The sequence below is a fragment of the Martes martes genome (assembly GCF_963455335.1).
Source record: "Martes martes genome assembly, chromosome: 18".
In the NCBI taxonomy this organism is placed as follows: Eukaryota; Metazoa; Chordata; class Mammalia; order Carnivora; family Mustelidae; genus Martes; species Martes martes.
In genome coordinates, this window is record NC_137906.1 from 31,674,025 (window position 1) to 31,700,706 (window position 26,682).

Here is a 26,682-nt window from a genome sequence, read left to right on the forward strand (position 1 = left end):
ATGGAGTCCGACCCCACAAGCCGCCATCTGGAACCTACAGCAAGCTGGCACTGGAGACAAAGTGGCCAGCAAGCCGGGAAACACATGGGACGTGAAAAGGATGTCAGCAAAGATAGAAGACAGGACAAGGAACGAGTAAGGATTCCAGGTCCTCGGCTGGTTCAGCTTAAGGGCAAGGTGCTTGAGGCATCTCACGGCAGTCGGCGACTATAAAACGAGCTGGTTCAACAGGCTGGTCCTCTAGAATCCGCTGAGCTCTGAGAGGCTGGGATTCTTCGGGAATAGCAGAGCGGCCTTACTAGTTCCGGCCTCCTGCCAACAAATACAGAGCATCGGGCATCCCCGTCATCTGCTCCTCTCGGCCGGCTAGCTGCGTTTGGCTGGACCGCCCCATGCAGACAGCATCAACGGGCCCGGGCCGGTCTGCAGCACCCGGCCTGCCATGGCCCCGAGGGTGGCCGCACCAACATGTGCTGCAATTGGCCTCACGCACGGCGGAGTGGTGGGGTTAACTGACAGCAAGGAAGATTAACTGCATGTGAAACACCCATAAATAATTAAGACATCAGCTGCACAGCTTCCTTCCACCCCCAGGCCGTGATATCCTATGTACAGCCAATTCTCAGTCCACACACATCATCTGCAATTAATTAGAAGCACGCAGCTACAGAGGACATAGGCCAATCTCACACCAGACAGTCCAGTGGCTCTCTGCTGTCCTGCCCTGCACTTTGACACTTTGAGGTCTGCCCTAGAGGACACGAGCTCCCTGTCGCCAGGTCCCAGCGGCACCATTTACTTCCCGTGCAGCCGTGGGGTTTCCACTGGCCCAGACTCAGTTTCCTCACCTTTGAAGTGAGGTGACTTGATGGGAGAGCAGACAGGAGGCCCTCCGTGAATGCAGGATGGGAGACCCCCGTCTGGCTAAGCAGCCGCCCACCAGCCGCCTCCGCATGGACAGCAGGGAAGGGAAGCACGACAATGCTCGCAAATCTTACAGCCAAGGCAAGGGAGGCCCAAACAGGTAGAGGGAAAAGAGACACTCAGAACACAAGACTCCAATGAGCAACGGCCATCGATGGGCTCCCCTGACACCACGAACACATTGCCCCGAGTACCAGGTTCTTCCACGGCGGCTGCTGCCGTGAAGCAGGCCTCCCCGAGCCCCGAGAGGGCTCCCGACAAGGGGTCATCTCTAACTGCAGACAGAATGCAGGGAGGTTGTGCCCGGGGCAGGTAATGGAGACTCCAGTGAACTACAAGCAGGAGGACTTCCAGAACCAGCCGGACTGGAAGAGCGCAACTAGACACTGAACCGTCAGAGGCCTCGGACGTTCCTGGACTGAGGGCGCTTTCACTCCCGGTTTCAGCTTTACACCCTGTCCTGCAGGAAGTCTTGTGGACTCTACAAGACGAAGGCAGTTCTTCAGAGCAGCAGCAACCAGCTTGCAAGCACAAGGCGGCAAAGCTGGGACGAAAACCAACAACTGAAGAAGTCTGGGGCAGCAGTCGTCTCCCGGCTGTTACAGATAATGCTGCAATCAACACGGGGGGGGGAGTGTATTTTCCTCCCCAATTAAGGTCTGTATTTTCTCTGCATAAATACCCAGTAATGGAATTAGTAGATCACATGGTATTTCTTTTAATTTTTTGATAAACCTCCACACTCTCTTCCCCAGTGCCACACCAATTTGCATGTGGAATTTAAGAAACGAAAGGGAAAGAGACAGAAACAGACTTTTGGGAACCGAGAGCTGGTGGTGGCCACAGGGAAGGTGGGGCAAGTGGTCAGCAGATTAAGGGGACTAGGAGTACAATTATCTCAAGGAGCACTAAGAAATGGTTGAATATTATACACCTGAAATGAATATAACACTATTAGTCTTAACGGTAAGAAGTTGGGGCAGAAAGAACCGGAATCCATGGTGGCAATGAGCCCCTGAACCATGGCAGCGACCACCGACCTCCCGACCTCCTCCTGTTCAGGAAGGAAGGAAGCTTGCTTACACCAGTGACGGGGTGCTCAAGTGCCCTGCGCTGAGAACACGCCTCCCTGCCCTCTACCTGCCGGTCCACCTACCGAGCTCAGTAAGGACACACGCCCTCGTGGCCACTGCCACCCTCTCTGGGATCTGCCCCACCCGGAGCCCAAGCCCCCCGCAGAACGCTCTGCCTTCTTTCCTGCTGAATCCTTGTCCCCAGTGATGAGGGAGCAGAAGGCAAGCTGGGGACAAAGCAGAGGCTGACCCCCTGCATCCTCCCCCCACCCCCCACTCCTGGGTGAGACACGTGTGACAGTCTTCCAAGGGTCTCCCAACTACCTTCAGGTTGACACCCTGCTAGAGGGAACGCAACCTTAACTTGACAATGACAAGGCCTGTGGTACCTTGTGGGCTGATCCTCCTTTAGCCCATGAAACCTCTTTTGAGACCTCCCTTTTCTCCGGCGCCTGAGTGGCTCAGTCGGTAAGTGTCTGCCTTCGGCTCAGGTAGGGTCCTGGGGTCGAGCCCCCCAACATCAGGTTCCCTGCTCAGAGAGAAACCCACTTCTCCCTCTCCCACTCCCCGTGCTTGGGTTCCCTGTCTCGCTCTATCAAATGAATAAAATCTTAAAAAACAAAAACAAAAACCTCCCTTCTCGTAACTTCCCCCAGCTTCTGAGTATATAATCAGCCACTCCTCAAGACCCTGGTGCAGCAGCTTTTTCCGCCCACGGGTCCTGTCCCCACGCTTTAATAAACTACCCTTTTGCTCCAAAGACATCTCAAGAATTCTTCCTTGGTTGGCGGCTCCGGACCTCAGGCACTGAACCTCACCTATATTCCAAAATCCCACCACCCAAGACCTAAGAAGCCGAAGAGGGAAGGCCTACCTACTCTCAAAAGTGCAGCCAGGTCTGGGGCCCCCTCCCCAGAGGCCCTCCGGGACAGAACATGAGGACCACTGCCTCCATCATCTACTTCCTCCAGGGGCTGAATGACCCCCCACATACACACAACCATAGCTCCCTTCTATGCAAACCTACAGTTTGGCCGTTCTTTGTATCCAGAGTTCCAAATGCTGAGCCCATGTGTTAGTTACTCACGGGGATTCCTGCAGTCGGGCCGCCACGCCGCCACCAAAGAAACGCGGAGAGAGAAGGGCACACCCCGGAACTCAATGGAGCACTCAGACCGCAGACCAGAAGCCCAGCATTCTCCCGGCTTAAGAATGCGGGCGGTGGGCCGCCTAGGTGACTTAGGGGGTTGGGCGTCTGCCTTCAGCTGGGGTCGTGATCCCAGGACCCCCTGCATGGGCCTCCCTGCTTGGTGAGGAGCCTGCTTCTCCCTCTCCCTGCCTCTCTGCCTACTTGTGCTTTCTGTCAAATAAATACATGAAAAAATCTTAAAAAAAAAAAAGGTTGAGCAAGGGACTGGGTGTTATGAATGACCTGAGAGCACGAGGCAGGGACCAGGTGTTATGAATGACCCGAGGGCACCAAGCAGCTGGCTCACTCACCCCAGCAAACAGCACCCGGGGCGGGGCTGCCCCATGCACACACCCAGGCCCTGGGGCCGGCCCGAGATCGCACGATGAGCACCACACAGAACTGAGCAGCACCCTGAGCCCAAATCCAGGCTCTTTCCAAACCCCTGCCAACAGTTCCTAAAACCACGGGAGGGGAGGAGAGCCAGGTAGAAGAGACCTTTGTATTGACCGCCTCAACCCCCCTACACCCGCCCCTGCGCCTCCAACAAGAACAAGCCAGAAGCAGCTCACAGCCACCTGCTTCAGGAAGGGCAGCTCCTCGGGGACCAGAAGGCCCCAAGTTCCCTCACTGGGCAGCTCACAACACCCCACACCTGGTCCGGCGCCCGCCCCTCCCAAGACCATTCATTCATTCATTCATTCACCAGTCATTTCCGAGACCCCGCTATGCGCCCCCTACGACACTAGCCGGAGGGTGGCAGGGTCCCCCCTCACAGAGCTTCAGACCTGCCCAGAAGGAAATCGCCACGAGCAGGCTGGAGAGGGAAAGAACAGAAAGGAGAGCTAGTCTGGGAGCGGGGAGTGGGCAGGCAAGTCTGAGGGAAAGCAAGGTGATAACCGGAAGGTGATGGTGGGGGGCGCATCCGGGCGGAAGGAAGGGCCGAGTCACCTGCCCTGACCCCCAAGCAGGCACGCATGCAGGGCAGAGGGACTGGCTGCAGAGTGAGCGACAGGCACAGAACTTGGGGAAAAAGAGCAGGGTTTTATAGGCCCTGACAGGAATGTGGATTTTGCCCCAAGTGCAGTAAAAGGCCCTGCAGGGTTCAGAAGCAGAGGAAGGTCTGGATGTGCCCGTGTCCCCTCTGCCCAGAGAAACCACCATCTCGTAAAGAGAATGAGGGTGTGTGGTCTGTCTTTCTAGGAGTCCATGTGCCCGTCCCATTTTACTAAAACCCTGTGCCCCTAGAGGAAACACCACCTTGTGTGAACCATCTGCTTCCTCGGCCGCCAGCCTGTCGTAAAGGGGCTGGAGCGCCAGACCTCAGAGCGTGGCTGCCGGGCCTGACAGCAGAGCCGCGGCCTCCCACACTAGGTTCTCCTCGGAAGCAACGGTGGCCAGCTCTGGCTGTACGTTTCTAAAAGTCTGGGCCGTAGGCGTGCCGGAAGCCCAGCTCCTAAGCCTTCTGGAAAACAGGGGTGTGTGGAGCAGCCCGACCCCTCCCATGGGGTCCCTCAGGGAAACACCCTCCTGTCCTGGCCGCTGGGCCCGGCAGGCAGGCACCAGCCCTGAACGCCGCCTCTCTGTTACTCACGGCCTACGGCCTGGGGCATCTGGGCAGAGCCCACTCATTTGGAGAAATCTGTGCCAAGTTCTACCTTAGGAGATGAAAAACTAGTCTTCTCTGAGACTAATGCTCAGACACCAAGATGGGTAGCAAGAGACATGGGCAGGGGTGGGGGCTGCAGGACCCCAAGAGGGCCAGGACTGACTGACTGAGCACCGGTGGCCCCTAACACCATCTCCCACCTGCCGTAGAAACTGAGGTTGGGGGGGCGCCCCCAAGCAGCGACGGGGGGAGAGCGCCATCCGGGACCAGGAGCAGCTGGAAACACACGAGCGGCAGCTCTGAGAAGCCTCCCCCCAGCTCCGCACTCGGTGCCAGCTCCAGCGTCATGAAAAGGAGTTTCACCATTCTCAAAGCACCTGAAACTTGACATTCACTGGAAGAAACCAAACAGGTGAGAACACTCCCATTTTAGAAATGAAGAAATTAGAACCTGAAGAGGTTAAATCTTGGGCCCTGTAAGAATGCTCATCTTAAAGGACCCTCCTCATCTTGGGGTGCTGGGCTTCTCCACTAGAGAGCAGCCGGCCCCCCAAAATTAGATAAGACCCCCCCCCCCGTAAGAGAGGAAGCTGCTTCCGTTAGCAATCGGACCCGCACCTGCCTAGCGGCCAGGCAGGAAGCACGTGTGAGCAGAGCCAGCAGGTGGTTCTAGGCGGGACCGCTAACAGGCAACCAAGCAGCCACCATTAGGCTACAGCTGAATGCTTTGGACAAATGCCTCGAGGTCACGAGATGTTCTGATTCTCCCACTGAGGTTACATTGTTCGGTTTGTTGTGGATTGTTGTTTTTTTTTTTTTAACAAGAAAATCGCCCAGTGACTAAATGCTGGTGACTAATTAAAAAGATATTTCCAGCACTGTGCCGCCCTAATGAAACCTCTCTGTGGATGGCCAGTTTGAAACCTACGGGCAGAAAGGGAAGGAACCACGCAGTAAACAAGCAAACCGCGAGCTGTGTACATTCCAAGCTCAAGCTTGGGCAGGCCCCGTGGCTCCTGCAGCATCTCGGACTTGATCCTGGGGGGCGGGCAGCCTGTGAAGGGTAAGCACCACCTGCATGGGAGCCACACAGATCCGCACATGTGAGAACACGTGTCGCCGCTATACACACACGCACACCAGCTCCCATAAAAACGGGTGAGATCACACAAGCAACGTCAGTTCTCTGGTTTTGACAACACACTCGGGTTCCGTAGATGGCACCACTGGGGGACACTGGTGGGGAAGGGCACGTGGTAATCATCTACTATTTTTTTTTACCATTTCTTGTGAGGTTTAAATTCTTTTCAAAGTTTTTTAATGCCAACAAAAAGAAGTCCCATGGTCACAATGACCTTCTCCACCTGGAGCGGGCGCCAGCTGTCCCAAATCCCCTTCTCCTCTTCTCCCCTAGCTGGCCACGTGACGGCTCCGAATGGAAACCTGCCCCACCCTCTCCTTCAGTGAGACACGGCCACAGGACCCACGCTAGCCGCGGTGTGGGGAGCGGGAAGGCAGGCTGGGAGTGCGGAGCCATGCCTCCTCTCTGGAAGAAAGGTGAATGTCACGGGCACGTGGACAAGGGCAGCGCGTGAGAGACGGCGGGGCAGCCACATAAAAGGGGAAGCAGGTCCCAAATGCTACGTGGGAAGACACGAAATTCCCTCTGGTTTAAACCAGCGTTACCTCGGGGCTTTGTCACAGCAGCCACGGTGACTTCCTGCCTAGTGTGCTACCATACGCATTTCTTGACCAATCAACCAAGGCATTAGCAAGGTGGCCTTTCGGTGCCATCCCGAAGCCCACACGAGCTGGGAGTGAGCGGAGGAGATTTACAGAAGCCCGACCTCCGGGGGCCCTGCTGAGAGCAGTGCGCATTAAGCTGTAGCAATCTTGCTTCCGTGTCTCTCCCTCCTCCCCAGTGTGATTTAGATGGAGACGTAGTCCCGTCCCTCTAGTCCCTCCAGAGGAGCCATCTTCGTGAAGAGGGATGGTGGAGAGCCGCCTCTGGAAAGCTTCATCTCCTCCCACGCTAGACCAAGCAGCACGCCCACTGCAGAGCTCTGTATTAAACACAGTTGGGGTCCCTTGGCCCCAACTTCTGCCCAACTTCTCAACTCAATCACCTGAACCTAATATCCACACGGAGAGGACTCTGCAAACTCGCCTCTCCGGAGCTATCTCGTCACGTCAGGGATGGTGACTCATCTGTGTGACAGGACCATAGCGATGAACCCGAAGGCTTCAGGGAAGAGGGGAGAAGGGACAGGAAGCCCCAGACAGACAGCGCTTGTCACCAGTGTTTGAGTTTTTCATGGCTCACATATCACCTGGGAAAAAAGAAATCTGCTGCCCTAAGTTATAGTACTACTCAGAAGAGAAAAAATTCTAACATAGACTAAAAGGGTCAAATTTCATTAAAGATATGTTGATGATTTTTTTTCCCCCAAAATGCTCTTTTCAAGTCATGTTGTTAGAGCAGTCAACTTTGTATTTGAGTTTAACCGTGGCCTTCACTGGGGAAAACCTGCCCTTTGTGTCGTTCCCAACACTCTGGGGAGTGAGGCTGACTTACCCGAAACCCCCAAAGCCAGCCTCCACCTCCCTCCTACAGTGATGAGCCAGGAAACTGGCAAAAAGGAGCGGGGCTCAGACACAAGAGGGTCCAAGTTCAGAGCCAGCTTATCCACCTGCGGGAGTCGGGCCACGCCGGCATTCCCCACCGACACCCAGATGTGGCAGAAGGCGAGCCTCTGGCATCCTTCCCAGTTTCTTTTCCTCATCGTACTCTGCCACTTGGACCTATGTCTGGAAGGCAGAGGATGCTCTGAATACAGGATACAGCAGTAAAGACCAGGATCAGCAACTATATTTAGCAAAGACTGGCACAGGAAAATGCACCAGATTCCCGGCATTCGTGGTGATCCGTGAGTCAACTCTTCTGTGTGTGACAAAGAACACTTCGATGGCAGCACATGACAGTGATGGCCTCAACCCAAAGCGAATCCTGGAGCCATTCTGACGCCACACCACCAGGTAACCGTGGGTGGTGAGGACATTTTAGAAAGACCTGGCCCCAGAGAACTCCAGCCAAGGTGATCTCGGCATCTGGTGTCCCTTGAAAAGATTCTCCTGGCATCTACGTGCCCACAAGCACCAAACCATCCCTTGATTTTTCAAACCAGGCCCCTAACTGTCAGAAGGACTGGGACCAAGTCATAGGCACAGATGGAGACAACGCACTCCAATCTCCTCTGGCCTCATCTTAGATGTGGGTTTCCAGTTCCAGGAAACTGAAGTGAGCAGAGGTCACTGTTTTGTTTTGTTTTGTTTTTCTAGTTCATCTTTTTATCCGTGAATTTCAGAAGGGCCCCAATCACACAGGCCTCTGGGGCTAAGCGAATAATTTAATGATCACAAGAACACCATGGAGAGATGATAAATGGAATCAAGAACACATTAAGACACTTTCCTCTTTCATTATTACCAAGGGGCAGCTGTGACTAAACAAAGTTGCCAATATAAAATGATTAAAATTAATTAGGGGGTCAATAAACCGGTGGTTAGCTAGAGAAACACAATGCGAGGGGAACGAAAGGCTCAGAAGGCAACGTGAAGCAGAAAAGTCCCTTAGAGCAGCTGGATGTCGAGGAGGGAAAGCAACAGGGGCCTGGAGAAGGAACAGAACAGGCGGGGTGCTCTGATCGGGACACACGATCCCTGCCCTTTAGAGCAGGAAGCTAAGTGAGCTCTCCTAAAAATGCTGATTTAAGAAACAGTCAAAGAGGAGGCCTGAGCAGCAGAAGGAGCAGCGCAAAGACAAAGAGACACACCCTCGGTTTAGGAGGGACGGGACTAGACGTGGGGAGAGGCGGGCAGCGGTGGGCCCGGGCTTTCAACCTAGGGCGGAAATGACATCGATGGTCTGAATTTCAAGAGAGCCCACAGGCTCTGCTGCCTGGACCCTGACCGGCTGTTCTCCCTTGCCCCCCGGTCTGCCCCCATCCACTCTCCACCCAGTGGCCAACACGGCCCTCCTCTGCTCAAGTCCCCTTCCACACAGGGTGACCACAAAAGCCACCCCCGCCCTCTCTGCCCCACGGTCACCCTGCCCCTGGCTCATTCTGCCTAAGCCACCCTCAGCACCCTCGCACCCCAAAGCCTCTGCCCTGCTGTCCCTGCTGCTGGATCTCTTCCTCCAACACGCTCCCGGCTCCCTTCCTCACCGCGCCAGGCCTCTCCTCAGAAAGCCCCCTCGTCTGAAGCGCCCTCACGGACAGCAGGCCACAGAGCCCCTCCGGCCACGCTCCGTCTGTGCTCCTGTTCGGCTGCATCTTCCTTCTGAGGGCAGAGCCTCCCCTGATAGATTTATTTATGTTTGTGGTCTCGGAAGTTCTTCAATAAAACGCAAGCTCTGTGTCACCTGCAATCCTCCTAGGGCAGTGGTTTTCACCTGGGCGGGGGGTCGGCCCACCTGCAGAACATCCGGCACCGTCTGGAGACACTTCTGACCGTCAGAACCGGGGGGAGGTGCTGCTGGCCTCGAGTGGGGGAGGCCAGGGCTGCTGCTGACATCCTCCAAGGCCCAGCAGAGCCCCCACAGCAGAGAACCACCCAAGGGAACCTGCCCCCAAGCCCAGAGCAGCGCCTGGCACGCAGTGGGCCCCCTACCATGTTGAATGAAAGCCTGAACAAGCGACAAGCACCCAGGGGCAGCAGGACACCCGGCTGGGGAACCGGGCCCTCGTGGTCGCAGGCACTCCTGGCAAGCACTCACCACCTGTGCGAGGACAGGCGGCCCCTTCCTCACCTACACCCAGCCCCTGCTCGTCGGTAAGACGGGGGTAACGACACAGCGGCCTCGTGGAGCTGCTGCGAAGAGCGGCCGGGGATGAGGGGGAGAAACGCAACACATGGAGAGCAGAGCCCGGCGCACAGAGCACACAGAGTACAACCTTGATCATGTGAGTCCCCGTGGCCTCGGCTGTCCGTAACAGTAGGTGTCCGGGCTCCTCTTCTCCGAACCCCCAGCAGAACCTGCCAGGAGCAAGGCTCTGATGGCACAGAGCAGCAGGCTGCGGGATGTCTGCGCCACGTCCTGGAGGCTCGGGCACATCTGGGCATCCTGCTTGCTTTCTTAGAAGAGCCCAACCCTTAAGCGTGCCCTGAACCCGAAGGGCATGGACACTGGGGCGACTCCCCCAGACCCCAGTGCAGGCCTGAGAACAAGAGGGCAGGGGCTGGCGGGGGCCAGGAGGGCCCCACCCGCACTGGGAGCCAAGACCGGCAGAGCTCTGCAGAAGGACCCCAGCAGCAGGGGACAATCCACCCTGAGATGGGCTACATCCGTTTCTGTTCCCTGAGGCCTCCTCATTTCCCCCAAGCTCTGAATTCATGGCTAAATAAATCAGAAAACTCAGCAGGAGAGGTCAAAACCCACCTGGACCATGGCACTCTCCCCACACATACACACACACTCAGCTCTGCCCCCCACAAGCCCCCAGCACCAGCACACGGGAAGTACCAAGTCAGGGTCACTAAATACTGAGCTACAGCCTGTCACCCGATGCCCCAGGAGCGGAACCGAACCTCCCTGCTACACACGGACCCCATTTCTACGGCTGCTTCCCATTTCCTGGCTTCAGGGAGAACCAGAGATGTGCCTATCGAGAAGGACCAGGGAACAGGGCGGCACCCTGGAATGCAGCCCAACCACCAGTGAGAGGGGGCGTGGGTCTGACACCCGGCCAGTCACCCAGCGCACTCGGGCTCCATTCTCCGGGCTCCGTCTCACGAAGGCTGCCCGAGGATCTGTGAGGGAAAGATTCCTGATCCCATCTTGCAGAAGAGGAAAGAGAGCCTCAGGGAAGTCACCCACCCACAACCGCCTACCTAAACACAGCCCGAAGCCTGTATCTCTTCTCAAGGGAGTGGCTCTGTGCTGGAGAGACACCGAGTCTCAGCGTCCATCTCCTTGGGGAGGAGGTGCCCCCAGCTGCCCGCCCCCGTCTCACTACCCCTCGTGCACGGCTCCCCCGAGGGGCGGGTGACTTGTCCCGCTCAGGAGCCGCACAGGAGGCAATGGGCATGCCCGGCCCAGCCCCCTGCGGGTCCCCGCTGCCCACCAGCTGCTCACCCACCCATGGGCTGTGCTCAGGACCCTGCGCCGTGGGGCCTCCGCCTGACCCATGAACTCAGGGTTGACGTTTTTCCGAGTCCTCCAGCTCACAGCTTTAAAGCGAATTTCCAGGCAGCTCTACTGCCCACGAGACCACCATTCTGATCCGCAGCTGTCTGTCTGGGGACTCCCAAGCAGAGTCCTAAAGGAGAACGGCCGCTCCCCAGGCCACAAGGGGGATGCGGGGGGGCGGGGGGGTTGCTCCTAAGGGAAGGATGAGCAGGGACTGCATCCCGAGCCCCTGAAAGCTGACTGGGTACAGGGGCCTGAGGCCTGAGGCAGCCTGGTGCTGCTGAGCAACCAGACACCATGTCAGAGGGAGGGGCAGACGCTCCGCCAGCCCTGTCGGTTCAGTCTGGCAGTGCGCCCCTCTGGAGCCTGAACCCCACCAAGGTTAGGGGCCGGGACCTGGGGGTGGCTGAGGAGGCTGGGGTGGGAGCGGAGAGAAGGCAAGCTCTTTACTGTGTCCCATTACTATCTTCTGGGCTTTTCCATGCAGACGTATTCACACACACAGCACCAATTTTAATAGTTCTTTTTAAAGGTAACATTTAAGGGGCAGCTGGGTGGCTCAGTCCTTAAGCATCTGCCTTTGGCTCGGGTCATGATCCTGGAGTCCTGAGATTGAGCCCCTCATTGGGCTCTCTGCTCAGCCAGAAGCCTGCTTCTCCCTTTCCCACTCCCCAGGCTTGTGTTCCTACTCTCACTGTGTCTCTCTCTGTCAAACAAATAAATAAAACCTTTTTAAAAATAAATAAATACGGGTAACATTTAAGATCCAGGACAGGAGAGAAACGAGGTGGAAGAAAAGGAAGAAATGAGCCAGAGCTAGAGCATAAGTGCCCTGTCCCTATACTGATCAGGCCCTCTCACGGGTGGGTGCTCGCCCCCTTTTAGGACACGAGCCCCCGGGGCCTGGTGTGTCCTCTGGGCCCCAGTGCTCCGGTGACCTGCCACCTCCACCCCGACTTCAAACCCGGTAACGGGGCACATCTCTACTAACTGAGCTGGCCCGGCTCCCGTGGCACAGGTCGAACAGAGCTGCTACCTTGAACAAGACTGAGTGGGGCTGCATCCCTGAGCAAGGAGCCCAGGCCAGCTTGGAAGGACAATAGACTGTGACAGGAGCCGCTGCCAGGCCCAGCCGAGAGCCCACTAGGAGCCTCCAGACCAAGGATCATTCCCGGCTGAGGGTCAACGAGCACCCACACCGGAAGTCTGTAAACCAACTGGAGACTGCATTGTGAAGCGGGCTGGCAGGAACATAAGAGACCTCAAATTAGAAGGACGAAATCCCGAAAGAGGGCGAAAATCACATTTGGCTCAAAAGACCCAGGAGCACAGACATGATACTGAGACCTGGAAAGTCCCAATAGTTCACAGCAGCCTGTGGTTATGATGGGCAAGGGAAAGCTTCCCAGCGGAGTGACGCCGGCCGAAAGCAGGAGGTCGCCCCGAAAGACAGACTCCTGGACATGCCCTGGGACAGAGGCCAGCTGAAGCACAGCCTACCTGGGCCAAGTGCACACAGTGAGTCGTTCCCTCCCCTCCCCCTGCTGGGCCAGTCACTTCCCGTCTATAACACGGGCTAACAGCAGCCCCATCCTCACGACGCTGCGAAGACTGAGTACGTGTGGCCAGAGGACCGAGGACTAGGTGGCATCACCATCACTTCCTCAAGGGCCTCCTGCCAGCAGGACGAGCCCCTCCAGACCCCCACGGTGTGCCGCAGCGCTGCGCAGGGCTCGGAGGCGGGGCTCGTGGACACCTCGTTCAACAGCCTTTGCACGTGGCTGTCCTTTCCCTGGAGAGCCCTTCCCTCCTCATCAAGGCTGCCTCAAAGCCGCACACCCGCCCCTCAGCCCTTCCCTCCTCTGTCCGCCTGGACGGCAGCCCCCATCCCTAGGCACCAGCAGGGAAACAGTCATGTTTGTCCACTATGGACACCACCCCGCACTGGGCTGGAGGACCCTCCGGTTCCAGGTTAAGGAGGGGAAGCTGGACGACCCGATCCAAAACTCTGATTAGGATTTCCCGCTCCGGGGGCTCGTTTCAGGTAGTGGGGAAGGATAAGCACCGGGGCGGTCACTCAGTGCTCAGAGGCTACAAAGAATACATCCCCCCGTGTGACCCAACCACCTTCCTGACCCCATGCAGCCATTCCTCATTTACTCGTGGGTTTTCTCACCATGGTTACTTCCAAGAGATTCTGAGGTTCCTGTGGGCAGGGTCCACGGAACAAGAACTCACATATGCTGAACACACTGCCATAAGCACGTAATGTGAACGCCTCACAACAACCCAGGGTGCTGGTACTCTTGTAGCCTGTACTTTCATGATGGGGAAACTGAGGCACAGAGCTTCTGCGTGGCAGAGCTGGATCTCCCACACCTTTGACTCCCCGGCACTTAGAACAGTGCCCAGCGTGTGAGAGGCGCTCGGTACATGTTTGTGGGTGGAATAAACAAATCAACAGAGAAGTGAGGCATGCCCAAATGCCATCTGGAACATTCTAACTACCAAGACCACGACTGCAGGTCTAGCAGGCAACTTTCAGTGAGGAGTTTCCCCTTTAAAGAAACTTGCCCAACTCAAGGACTTGGGACAGCCGTTACCAACTGGACTCACTCCTTGTGCTTAAGGGGGCAAGGGGCTCGTTGTACAGGCAAAGCAGCAGCCTGCTGGCCACCCCCTCCCTGCCTCCAACCGAATCGTCCAGCCCTGGGCCAAGCCACCGGCTGGCCGTGGGGCCTTGCCACCTCCTCAGAATCGGAATCGTTACTACAGCACTCTTCAAGCTGCAGAATGTTTGGAATCGCGTTGCCAGGCAATGAGCCAGACCTCCTCACTCGTACTGAGAATCCCGTCCAATAATAGCTGGGACAAAAAGGACCCACTCAACAAGGCCTACTGACAACCAAGGATGTTTTTCTTGCCCTCTGCCCCGGCTCGGTATCAAAAGTGAGGAGAAATCAAAAAGAAATAATCACACTGAGCATCTGGGCTTACCTCTCTCTACCACCTACCCCTCCCCAACCCACCCCCACCCCCCAAAAAGGGAAAAGAAGGCAACGATTAGGACTGCGGTGATGAATACAGCTCCATGGGTAATTCATTCTATTTCATGAGAAGCAATGACAAAGGAGAAATATTTTCTAATTAGCCTATTTTCCTTTTGCAAAACAGGGCCAGACACCTACACCTCCCCAGAAAGCCACTGGCAACCGTCGCTACACTCACGGCAGATACACCGGTCCGTGCATGCTCAGTGCTTCCAACTAGAGAGGGCCCTTGCTCCCGCCGCCAGCACCACCCCCACCTCGCCGTTAAAATAGGGCCCAAGCGCTGGACATCAAAAACCCAGACAGCAACAACCCACAGCGGCAGGAGAGCGCAGACGGGCAAGACAGAGAAAGAGCCCGAGCGCCCCCTGGTGGCCGCGGGGCTGCCCTTCCTGCACTGCGCCCGAAGGAAGGCTGAGCCACTTGCACCTTCCAGCTCCCAAATGATCATACGGTCAAACAAAGAACTCCGTTCAGGAGTAGAAACTCATTTTCGTACAGCAGGAGTGAAGGAACGTGCGGCTGACGTGAATACCAATAAGTACCAACTGAAGGAATTCTCAGGAAACTGGGCCCCAAGGAGACGCACGTGCTGCCTGTGACGGTCTCTGCAGCTATGGGGACGATGACCCGGCTGTCCTGTACTCTGGCGCATTGTGCAGGTGCTCTTCTGATGCACCAGCCCCCCTAAATTATCCAGCTGCGATGACGGAACAAAGCGGCTCCCAAAGGCACACCCAAGAGCAAACGCTCTCTGGGGTCTGTCATTTCGTTCGGTTTCACTTGGGCTTCCTCCTCCTCTTAAGTTCCATTCCCTGAGCTGAGCAGGAGGCAAGTGGTCAAAAAAAAAGAAAAAGGTCTAAACCAAAACATGGTTCCTGGAAAACAGCCCCGCTGCCTCCTCCTGTTCTGTCATGAAGTGTCTCAGCCCCGGCACTACTGACATGTAGGGCTGGGCCATCTCCTGCTGTGGGGCCGTCCTGTGCACGGTGGGACGTTAGCAGCACCTCGGCCACTACCCAGGTGAAGCCAGCAGCATCCCTACCCCCATGGGACACCCAAAAATGTCTCCAGATGCTGCCCAATGTCCTCCAGGGGCTGAAAGTGCCCCTCACTGAGAACCACCGTCCCATCTGACCCTCGTTTCCACTCTTAGAGCCTCACAGAAAAAGGGTACACACTGACCTCCTCTCAACTACGAGGAAAAGTTAAGGAGTAAGAGCCAGGCAGAGGGAACTGGCTCAGCCTGTGCCGCAGGGAGGGTGTCAGTGACACAGGAAATCGGGTCTATCCGCTGGCAGCTCAACAAGGCCCAGGTACTGCCCTCAACGGTTAGCCAGCAGTGGGACCTCCGAGCGAGGTTAACAACAATAACATGTACGACATGCTGGGTGCTCTCCGCAACATGTTTTCCCGGTTTTTCTTACCAAGGTATGATTCACATGGAACATCTTCAGGACTTGTTGTGGCTTAGCTCACTGCATCCTCACAATCCTATTAGATGTGTACTATCATTCACCCCATTTTACAGATGAGAATACAGAGGCGCAGGCAGGCCACATAACGTGCCCGAGCTCCCACTGCTCAGCTGTGGAGGGAGGCGGGTAAGAAGACAGCAATCGACCCGGTAGGAACATCATCGTAGAAGACCCACAGCAAGGATAACCACCACGAGACTTACAATGTGCCGTTACCGCAAACCGAGCATCCACATGGTCCTGTTTCCCAAGGTCCGGAAACCTCTGAGGAAAAATGATGAAAGCAAAGGAATTCTCCCCAGGGAAGATCCACGTGTGAGCACGAACACACGAAAACGACTTTGCACACGATCACAGGGCTTCCACGGGCTCTGAAGCTCTCCGCCGGCTTCCAGGGAAACATGCGACACCAAGATACTGTGGGCTCCAAGCCAGATGCTGCACAGACCTCATGAAGAATCCTGTAAGCAGGTAACACTTCATTTCCTTTCAGGGACTGGGAAACTGAGGTCAGAGCAGGTAAAGCACTTGCCCAAGGTCACAGAGCTCTTGTACAGCGACACGATGGTCTGCCTGAGCTCAGTGTTCTTTCCACCCCAAAAGGCGGCCTTCACAACTCAACTCAGGTGCGACCACCCACGCCAGAATACTATGAAAATAAAGGATGTGTAAAGAATTCATAGGTCTCATCTAGCAGCACTGGTGAGAGAAACTTGGCAGCAACTGTGCAGATAAGGGCTGCTGGCCACCCAGAATCGAAACCCAAAAGTGGCATTTGCCTTTCACAGAGGTTAATTCGCCCTTCCCAACTCTGTAAGACAGCGTCTCTTCCAAGCAGTCCGCAGGCGTCCGGGCACGCATACAAACCCCACCCTGCCTCTCTTCAAACGGCCATGCCTCCTGCATTGGCCGACACCTGGCCTGGAGTAGGAAAACTATGGGCCAAATGTCAGCATCAGTAGGTTTATGCTTACTAGCTTCCCGAGCCAAAGGTCATTCAAAGTCAGCTCAACAGTCAACACGTTTGCAAAGGAGGCCGCCAGCTCGGAGAGAAGGAGAGGCCTGCAGTGACACGGCAACGAGCCCGACCAGGTGAGACACGAGAAACATCCCGACTTCGACGACTTGGCTTTTTCGTGGTCGCAAAGGAGAATGCAGGGATGATGACCCCCTTCCCAGAACAGATGGTCAGAAGTGCCAGGAATCCTGGAGGGCGGCCTCCTCCACTTTAAAGTTGGGGAAACTGAGGCACAGAGCAACCGAGGGACCCACTGCTATCAGAGCTGGTGTCAGCACCAAGTTTTCAATTCCCAAGCTAGTGCTCCTTCTGCTAGCACCAGCTGCCTGCTCCCTGGCGTGGGGCGGGTAGACGATCACTCGCTCCCTGCCCCCACGTGTAACTCACAGTCCTGGGCTTGTACCATAGACCAAGCCAGAGGTGCAGTGGTGATCAGGGGACTGGCTTGTGGGCCCTCCTGAAGAACACTTTTTAAAATTTTAGAAAATTTTTAAAAATGTGTTTTTTGGTTTGTTTTTTTTTTAAGTTCAAAAAAATGTTTTAACAGTTTCCAGGCTTGGGGGGTGCCAGGGTGGCTAAGTCATTAAGCGTCTGCCTTTGGCTTAGGTCATGATCCCAGGGTCTTGGGATCAAGCCCCGCATCAGGCTCTCTGCTCAGCGGGAAGCCTGCTTCTCCCTCTCCCACTCCCCCTGCTTGTGCTTGCACACGCTTTTTCTCTCTCTCACAAGCAAAAAAAAAAAGCTTTTAAAAATAAGTAAATAAAAGTTCTCAGGCTTCTTAGAACTCAAATCAACACTGGTTTGTTCCTTCACCCCCTCAACTAAAATTTCTTGAGCCACAAGGCCATGGCAGGCAGGATTTTAGGCACCGGGGTGCAGGCAGTGAACAATCAGGCTAAGCTCCAATCTTCGAGGAACTCACATCCCGTGGGGACACAGAAAACAGACCGTATGTTCAGGTCAGGAACGTTTCAAAAACCCGCAATCAGCAGACGTGGAAGAACAGAGTGGGCGGTGCCGGCGAGCTCTCTCAGACGTGTGGTCGGGGAGGGAAGCGTCTTTAAGAAGGGACATCTCAGGGCGCCTGGGTGGCTCAGTCGTTAAACGTCTGCCTTCAGCTCAGGTTATGAACCTCGGGTCCTGGGATCCAGCCCCACATCGGGCTCCGTGCTCTGTGGGGACCCTGTTTCTCCCTCTCTCACTCTCTGAGTTCCCTCGCTCTCTGTGTCTCTCTCTGCCAAATAAATAAATGAAATCTTTGGGGAAAAAAAAAAAAAAAAGATGGCCATCTCTGCAGACCTGAATACTTCCCTCTGAGGGCCGATCCTTCCAGAACCAGGGGTCTTCCAGAAACAGCGAGGAGGAGGAGAGGAAGGAAACCCCAGCTCCGCCACATCTTGGCACTCAGACCTTCCGCAGCCTCCCTCGGCCTGTTTCCTCCAACTAGAAGACACACCCACTTTGCAGGGATGCTGTGACAACTGAGCGATAACATGAACACAGTCTGGGTCACAACAGGCGACACGATGGAGATAAGCACACTATTCGTCTCCTCCAGGCACTCCTTGAAGGATACTGGAATTGCCCCAGAGACAGGTCTGAACTCGTGAGTTGACCGGCTACCTGAAGATGGACGGGCCAAGGACCAGGATGGAAACCTCAGGGACCAGGTCCACAATCCTACGGGACTCGGCTCTAACTGGGGTTTACAGCTTGAACCCTTGGGGCTACTGAATGGGCTCCGAACTGATCCCCCCAAAAGGTCTCCAGAAGTAAGCATCTTTTTACATATGACATTTTATATATGAGGAATAGGGTCCCAGAGAGTCTGGAGGCAGAAAAAAGAGAGAGAGAGAGAGAAAGGGAAACCCAGCCAGGAAGCCCTGGAGTCAGGGTCAGACCCCAGGGTGGCTGTGCCGGGTCACCCCCCCCCAACGAAACCGCCCTCCCCCTGCTCTCCTGCAGCACTCAGCATGTCCCTGAGTGACGGATGCGAGGGCTCAGGGCCTAGGGCACTGCCTGGGAGCTGCTGGCCGCTTGAAGGAGTGGGGACACCCATGTCAACTCAGGAGTCCCCGGCCTGTGTGGCACAGGGAGGCCTTCAAGCGCCCTGGAGCAAGCAAGGGCCACCGGGGCCTCCAGGAAGGACTCCAGGTAGCAGACAAGCCACAGGACCTGCCATAAGAGCCAGTGGCCATGGCCCCAGCACTCCGCTTAAGACCCTCACCCCGCTCCCCACTGCTCTTGGGATCGGAACAGACGGAGGGCCCTCTCCAGCAGCCTCGGCTCGCCTCTCCCCCTCCCCTCTGCCCAGCCACGCTTCCACCATCACCATCTACCGCCAAACCCCCTCACCCCTCACCCTCAGCTCTGCCGCACCAACCTCTCTTAATGACACACACCGAGACAGCCCCCTCCGTGCCCCACCTTCCTAGCCCTTGCGATGTATAAGCAAAGTTCACGTGTCTGTCCACGTCACCGGTGTCCGTCCTCGCCTCTGGCCTGGCAACTCCCCGGGGCAGGCTGTTGGCTTCTTTCTGCCCAACACACTGGCCAAGGTAAGCACGGGGTGGGGGGCGCTGTCCCCGAGCCACATGACCAGCGCCAGGAGCAGCAAGTAGCACTCTGTGCCCAATTTCCATGTGGTCTCCACACCAGGCAGAACAGGGTTGGGAGGCTGGGAGGGCCAGAGATCCCAAAACAAAGGATATAAGCAACCCATGCAATTGGGGTGTGGGGGGAGGTTACAAATGTTAAAGGCCTGGAGGGGGCGGCCCCTCCAGGGAGCGCACCGCCACCCAGCCTCTGAGTGCCATTTTCCCGGCTCTTAAAGTAGCAGATGCATGAAAATGCTAGCAACTGGGCACCTGGGTGGGTCATTCGGCTAACACCTGCCTTCTGCCCAGGTCATGATCTCGGGGTCTAGGGATCAAGCCCTGAGTCAGGCAGTAGGAAGCCTGATTCTCCCTCTGCCTGCCACTCCCACTGCTTATGTGTGCTCTCAAATAAATAAATAAAATCTTTTTTAAAAAACTAAAAAAAAAAAAATGTTAGCGACTACGGAGGGTGGAGGATAAGGAAACTGGCAGCTGTCATCCTACTGGCAACACGGTCCCTCCGAACACGAGACAACTGAGAACAAATCCATGAATATGGGACTCACCGTTGGCCTGCTCGCCCCACACCCCAAGAATTTACCAGAAAGGAACACGGAGCAAAAAAAATAAATAATTTCCTCCAAGCCTGGCGCTGATTCTCATTTTTCCTTACAATCAGAGAAGACAAGTGAGAAAACAATCGAACCGGACTGGTGCAGCCCCCCCCCAAAATCCCCAGTAAACTGGACTATTACACAGCCATTCGGCAGGAGGACCAGGGAGATGAAGAGAGGAAAGTGCTAGAAAACGATGCTAAGAAAGCAGAATGCAAATGAGCAGGTTGGTAAGAGGTGCCATTTACGCAACTTACACTCAGCTCAGACGCAGATACTCTTCTCGGCAAACGGGTGTTTGTGGCATCCCGGCGTCTGATACAGAAAAAGGCCGTGAGAGTTCGAGACCCCGGGGGAGCCTGGGGAACTGGAGAGACGGTCTTCAGCCTGCCCCTCTGGGCCGAGACAGCAACAGGCAGGCTGCAGTCCCCCCCGGACGGCCCCGCGCACCCCGAACGCAGACACACACTCACCTGCCCGAATGGCAAATGCCCGGAGGCAGAAGCACGGGTGTTCTCCTGAGTGCCAACTGTCTTCACTACTTTGCTAAATCATTACTTCCTCCCAACAGGCTCTGTGTGGTCTTAACTACCAAAGGGCATCGGAGAAAGAGCGGGAATGTGGGCCTGGCCACGCCAACCTCTCTTGGGCACTTCATGACAATAAGAACATACACCCAAAAAGCCCAGGACCACACCCTGTGCCACTTCGGAGGCCCCCAGGAGGGGAAGGCTGCCGGCAGAGGACCTGTCAGTCATCCCCGAGCACCGAGGATGACACAGCGCCACTCTGGTGCCACCACAGTGCCGGGCAGCCCCCGTACCCAGGACTGGGTGCAGCCGGGGAAGGCACCCGGCAGGGCATGAGGGAGGGTTCTCTGCGTCGCAGAGAAAAATTGGGGCTCCTCCAGGCTCTGCGGGGTTTCTGAGAGTCACGCACCTCCCGACTCAAAGCCCGTGCGCTTCCCGTGCTGGGATGGGATTCTTCATCTGGAGTCGGACAGCTCTTGGGACACAATCTTGGGACTCCCCAGGACTGAATGAGCTCCCCAGCCCCCGCCAGCCAAAATTCCCATGGGAAGCTCTAACCTTTAATGGGACTGTATTTGGAGGTAGGACCTTTACGGAGGGAATCAAGGTTAAATGAGGTCCTGAGGGTGAGGCCGCATTTGGGTAGGCATTTGGGTAGGAACCAGCACTGCGGTCACCTGGACCTCCAGCCTCTGAAACTGCGCAAGAGACTGTTGCTCAGGCCTCCCTGCCTGTGGTACCGTCACGGCCACCCCAGCTGGCACCCTGGACCCCCAGACAGGCTCGCCCTTCTTATTTTTCTGGGACGTCACAGGGGCAGAGGCAGGATGAGGGGGACACACATCAAAGCCACTTTCCACCCCAAATTTCTAAGAATTCAGATCTCTCATCCAGAACACACACAGGTGACACGGTGCCACCAGCCCCTGCCCCAGGCAGCGCACCATCACGCTCCACAAAGTCCACTGACACAGAGAATCAAGGGTCAAGATGTGGGTGTGGTGACACATCTGGAGATTCATGTGACAAACTCTGGGAGGTCCCTACTTGCCAAAGATACCAAATAATAAAACTAGATCTACAATTCTGGAAGATGGTATGAATGCAGACAAGACGAATGGCCAAAATCTCCGCCAGCAGCACGCAACGGATGACCACAGTGCTGATGCCCAAGCAGGGGCCCACTGCTTCCTCCGGCCCAACGCTGCCCAGGAGGCCCCAGAGCCTCTGACAAAGCAGACGTGGTGGTCAGCTGCGGGAGGGGGCGCCTCCCCAGGGAGCAAGAACCCGCCTGGAAGCGTGCCGCTGCGTAACCGCTGGGGCGCCCGAAGATTCCGCACCCTGACAAGGGCGAGGCCTGGTGTGCGAGCCCGCAAGCTCGGGGGCACTGTTCTTTACGAGACAAACCTAAGTAAGGCAAAACCCGGTGCTCTTTGGAGCAGAAACACCTGAGAGCCAGAAAAAAGTCTGGGCCCTCTACACAAGGTGTAACCCACTCAGAGAGAGAGAGCACTGCAGACGCAGAAAGACGAGACAGCAAGGAGCAGGGACCCCAACAAGAAGGCTTCTGGGTGTTCTCAAACCTTCTGGTTTCTTCCCGGAAAAAGGTCTGAGTTTAGCACTAGGATATCCCCAAGCCCCTCGTGCTGCGGCTAACTCACTCGCCTCTCCTTATAACAATGGGAGGGGGTCTCAGACAGAAGCTGGGCCAGGCAATGACATCCAGACCGACTCCACGTTGGGTCCTCTCCAATGTCTTAATTTTCAGCTACCTGCCATTTCTGTCAACGAACAGTGGCTCTCCACTCACTGTACTCGTGCAAAGTTCCCTTTTCCAGTAAAGGCATTCAAGTTTTCTTAAGTGCACCCACTTAAAAAAAAACACACACACACATTGCAGGGTAAGAACTAGTACAGCGGTAAATAAGTAACAGAACTGGGGCCCCTGGCTGGCTCAGTCGGTGAAGCTGCTGGCTTCGGCTCAGGTCATGGTCCCAGAGTCCTGGGATTGAGTCCCACATAAGGCTTCTTGCTCAGCGAGGAGCCTGCTTCTCTGCCTGCCGCTCCCCCTGCTTGTGCGCTCTCTCTCTCTCTCTCTCTGACAAATAAATAAATAAAATCTTTAAAGAAATATTAAGTAACAGAACTTTGGAAGCCAGCAACTTCTCCTAGACCGGGTGCCCCACGTGCATCGATCTACAGATAACCACAGAGCTGAACTCCAGCTGCGATAAACCACATGCTTTCCTTAGACACAGACTGGTCATTCCCACTGCGCACACCCTACAGAGTCTGGTCACTTCCTTCTTCATCCCCGACTCAGAGAATGCTGACTAGCACCCAAACTCTGCTCTTCCTCCCCTAGCAGTGAAAACCCTGCCGGGGGGGGGGGGGGGGGGCAGGACAGAACACTGCCTCCCTAGCAGCCAGGGTAGGCCATAGGACTGATCCGGGCCATGCCAGTGGGCTACTGTGTGCACCTCCTGGGACGGGGCCACCTGTTCTGTACCACCCGTTCGGGCTCACTCTGCAGTTCAGAGAGGCCCATGGGTCTCTTCTCAAAAAATAGTTCAAAACACATAAAACACCCAAGACTACAAAGGAAATGGATTATATTGAAAAAGAACTATCAAAATGTAAAAAAATAAAAGTGACATAGGAATACAAAGAATTCTTCACTATCGCATTGAAAACTGTTGTCCAGGAGAAATAACATTCTGAGATTTTGTTCATGTCATGGTTCTCGCAGGCGCCTGTGACTTCCACAAAGCAAAATCACCCATTTTTCTAAACTGTTATGGTTTCTATGGTTTGCTTCTACTTTCATAATTGAAGGCAAACGCTAGAGAGAAAAGTTGTAATTTCTTTCCCTAAGAAAGTTCAGACCCTGAATTCTACCTGTGGAAATGGAGTAAGTCTCTCCTTTGCTCCTTCCTCTTTCTTGCTACCTGGGATAAGAATGGGATGGCTGGAGCTACAACAGCCATTTTGGACCATGAGGCTAGATGGACGGCATCCCAGTCTCTAACGAACATGGAGCCACATAGGGGCTCCAGCCTATCTACCTCTGGAGAGAGAGATGAACTTCTATCTCCTTAAGCTACATTTGGTTTACTCTTTATCATATAAAGCCACATGAACCTAATCTCATTCTATCTCTAATACTTTTTCTCGGTAATGAGGTGAGAAACTGTTTGAATCTAATGTTAGCAACCTTCGTCCTTTGAGAGACATACTCTTCCTTCCTCACAAAAAGGATTCCTCCAGAGCTACAAAGGAAATCCAACTAGCACAGTTCCTCTGTAGCTGGCGACCTTCCAGGACGCAAACCCCCAAACCTTAAACAACACAAGTCTCCCTCTGGCTCAGTGCCGCTCCATCTCTGCATCCTGTCCTCTAGAGAGCACACACACCCAGGCACCGGGTATTAGCTGTAGCTCAGGGAGCTTAGCTCCGCACACCACACTTCGACTCCACGACCAGGTACACACACACACCTGGCTCTACCCCGCATTGCATGAAGTCCGCAGTCACACAGGAGCAAGGGCAAAGGCACTCCACTGATGTGCAGGCCCAGGGCTCACCCGGTGTTGGCGGAGGACACTCAGAAAGTACTTACTAATTGTCATCGATTCTGGCACGGAGGCGGAAGGTAACAGGTTGCTCAGAGGGCTTCCCTGGCCGGGAGGACTGGCTTCCACACTGGGAGAAGGCAGACAGAAGGAAGTTACACTCGGCCGCTCAAAATATACAACCTCACCATTCAAAAACCGAGCAGGTGTAAGGGTACTCAGGTGCACCTGCTAAAAGCCCGGGAGGCAGCCCTCATCATGTGTGGATTCCCTACTTGCAAATTTGCCTTCTCGCCGAAGTCTGTGTGTGTCCCCGAGATCAATACTCAGTATTTGTCTAAAATAAACAGCAAAAAAGACTCCGCGTCCTGGAGGGACCTGGTAACACCAGTCCTCCCTGACTGTGTACAAACTATGCAGGAACCTATGGGCGTTGTCACTGTCGGGGAGCAGAGTCCTGTCCATAACACCAAGCACGCTTCGGGGTCATTAGGGACTCCCACCCCGGAGCTAAGGCTGAAAATGCAGATGGGATCTATCCCTATTCATCCAAGTTTGCACCAAATTAAAAGCATGAAGAGAGAAAAACAACGGAAGAGTAACGGGGCTCCCGGGGCATCGGGGAGATTTCAGTGTCTGTCTGAGCTCCACTGCCCAACATCCGGGGACTTTGAGCAGCTCAGTTTCCCTTTGAGACACTTTTGTTTGAAGAGCAGAAAACCCATACGGGGCTTACTACCATATGCCAGACTCAGCACTTCTCAAATACAGGAGAGCTAAGTGGCTCAAATATTACATAATCAAATCGTGCCTTATTGTGATCAAATGCTAACATCAAGCGTAATGGGAGAGGAGGCACCCAGGTATGGCCCCCAAAACCGTAAAAGTAAAGGCGGAATGCAAATGAAGTTTGCTAAACACCGTCTCTCGCGTTCTGACACCCTTGGCAACTGCACATTCTATGATCTAAGCTAAACCTGGACATACACGTGAAATCAGGCCTTGACCTTGCAACCAGGCAGGTGCACTCCCATCTTTAAAAGAGAATAAAACGCACAGCTGTGAACAAGACGACTCAATCCCAAAGGCAGTCTGGCTCCAGGATACTGACCTGTACCGGGGGCCGGGCTCCGGGAGAACGTGGTCCTCCGGTCCTGTCCCGTTCTCCAGGCTTCCGAGGGGGGCGTCTGTGCAGAGAAAGCAGTCGCAGAGAGAAAGTCAGCTGTCTGTTTTCATCTCGTTCTCTCTGTGAGGCAAGGACACAGTGCAGACACTGCCTCATCTGCTAAATCAGTCGACTTCAAATGTTTCCTCACCTGCACAATGGATTTTAGTCTGCTACTTGTTTCGTGGTTTTGGCCATCATCTCAGATGTGGCACCAGTCACTGATACGAGGCCCCATCCTCCCACTTAACCTTTTTGACCTTGAGCCACCTGGAATTGTGCGTGAAGTCGATATTCAGAGCCAGCCTCAGAATCAGGGAATAATAATCAGCTTTCTGATGGACAAAACCGCTCTCACTGTAGTGGCTCACGACAGACACAAGGGGGCAGCACAGTCCAATCGCTGACCATGTCTGCATCAAAACCAAGTGCCCTGCTGCTTTCTAGAAAGATGCCTCCCTGCAGAGGGGTGTGTGGGAAAGGCATTCAGAAGAAGGGAGCCCACGGATAACCTCCAGAGGCACTAAAGATTTTCATAAACGTATTAGCGGCTGTTGAGGTCTCTTTCCAGAAAAAAGTACAAAGCCACGGCCCTTAGGCTGGACGGTGACATGAAGGCTGGTGTCAGTCATGGTAACACGTGCCCTTTGGAGACACTCCCCGCTTCTCAAAGCCAACTGCAGAGCCAGGCCACGATGGGGGATGGGGCACAGAGGTGGAAGGGGGCACACCTCACGGCCCACAGCTCCGAGGCCGCCTCCCTGCCATTCCTGTTTTCACCTGAGTTTCCTCCTCCTGCTTGAGATTCCCCAGTTCTTAAGGGACTGTACTCAGGGAACCCTAAAGAGAAAATGTCTCTTTGACACTGCTGTCCCTGTTAAGCCATTCCACTTGCTCTTTTTTTTTTTTTTTTTTTTTAAGAAGTTTGAGAGGGAAACAGCAAGTGTGTCCCCTTCGGCCTCCCCTGCCCCACTCTGAGCATTGCGGTGTGTTTACTGGGCGAGGCTCTGCCTCCAGCGTTAAACCTAGCCTCTCTGTGACTCAGCTTCCTCGACTAGGGAAGGGCTAACACCAGCGGCTACCATACGACATCTTAATAATACCAACCGCGTGATTAAACTCACGTTGTGACACACGCGTGCTTCAGCGGGAACACTTGGTGACTGCTAGCGCAACTCGCTCTGGAACACCGCCCGCCTACCACAGGCTCCCGCCATAATCACACACACACACACACACACACGCATACCCACCGCCTCACAGCCTTTTCTCTGATTCCCTTGTGAAGACACCTCTGGATCGCAGCTCAGAGGCCTCTGTCCCCCTTGGCAAACCCAACAAGGTCCTGGCCCCTGCTGCCAGCAGGTTGAAGAGGACAACCTCCCAAACACGCGCCTGTGGCTGGGACCTCAATCCTGAATCCTCGTCCCATGGGGCTCGCTGCCTGCCTGGAAGCTCTACTGGGACGCCTGCAGGGCCCACTGCCTGGTCACGAGCGTCCAGAGCGCTCCCTTCTGACATCCTCTCCACGGGGCCGTCACCTTCCGCCATCACTGAGCTCGAGGTGCCCCGTATCTGCCATCCCTTGTCCACAGTCTGTCCACCAGCACCCTAGTGCTAAGGCTCCATACCTTCTAGGGGCCTCCCCCACAGTCCTGTCCCACCCGTTAATC

The 26,682-nt window shown here is 55.2% G+C and overlaps 1 protein-coding gene across 2 annotated transcripts in view; it reads right to left on the reverse strand.

Moving 5' to 3' along the window:
• The window catches only part of SNX29 (sorting nexin 29), a 476,114-nt gene that overhangs the window by 371,331 nt on the left and 78,101 nt on the right, over positions 1-26,682 (reverse strand). For both annotated transcript variants that reach the window (XM_080829802.1, XM_080829803.1), the window contains exons 10-11: positions 24,956-25,031; positions 23,892-23,974 (exon numbers count right to left, since the gene is read on the reverse strand). In XM_080829802.1, coding sequence (XP_080685928.1) covers positions 23,892-23,974; positions 24,956-25,031 — 159 coding nt within the window. The remainder of the gene's footprint in view (positions 1-23,891; positions 23,975-24,955; positions 25,032-26,682) is intronic.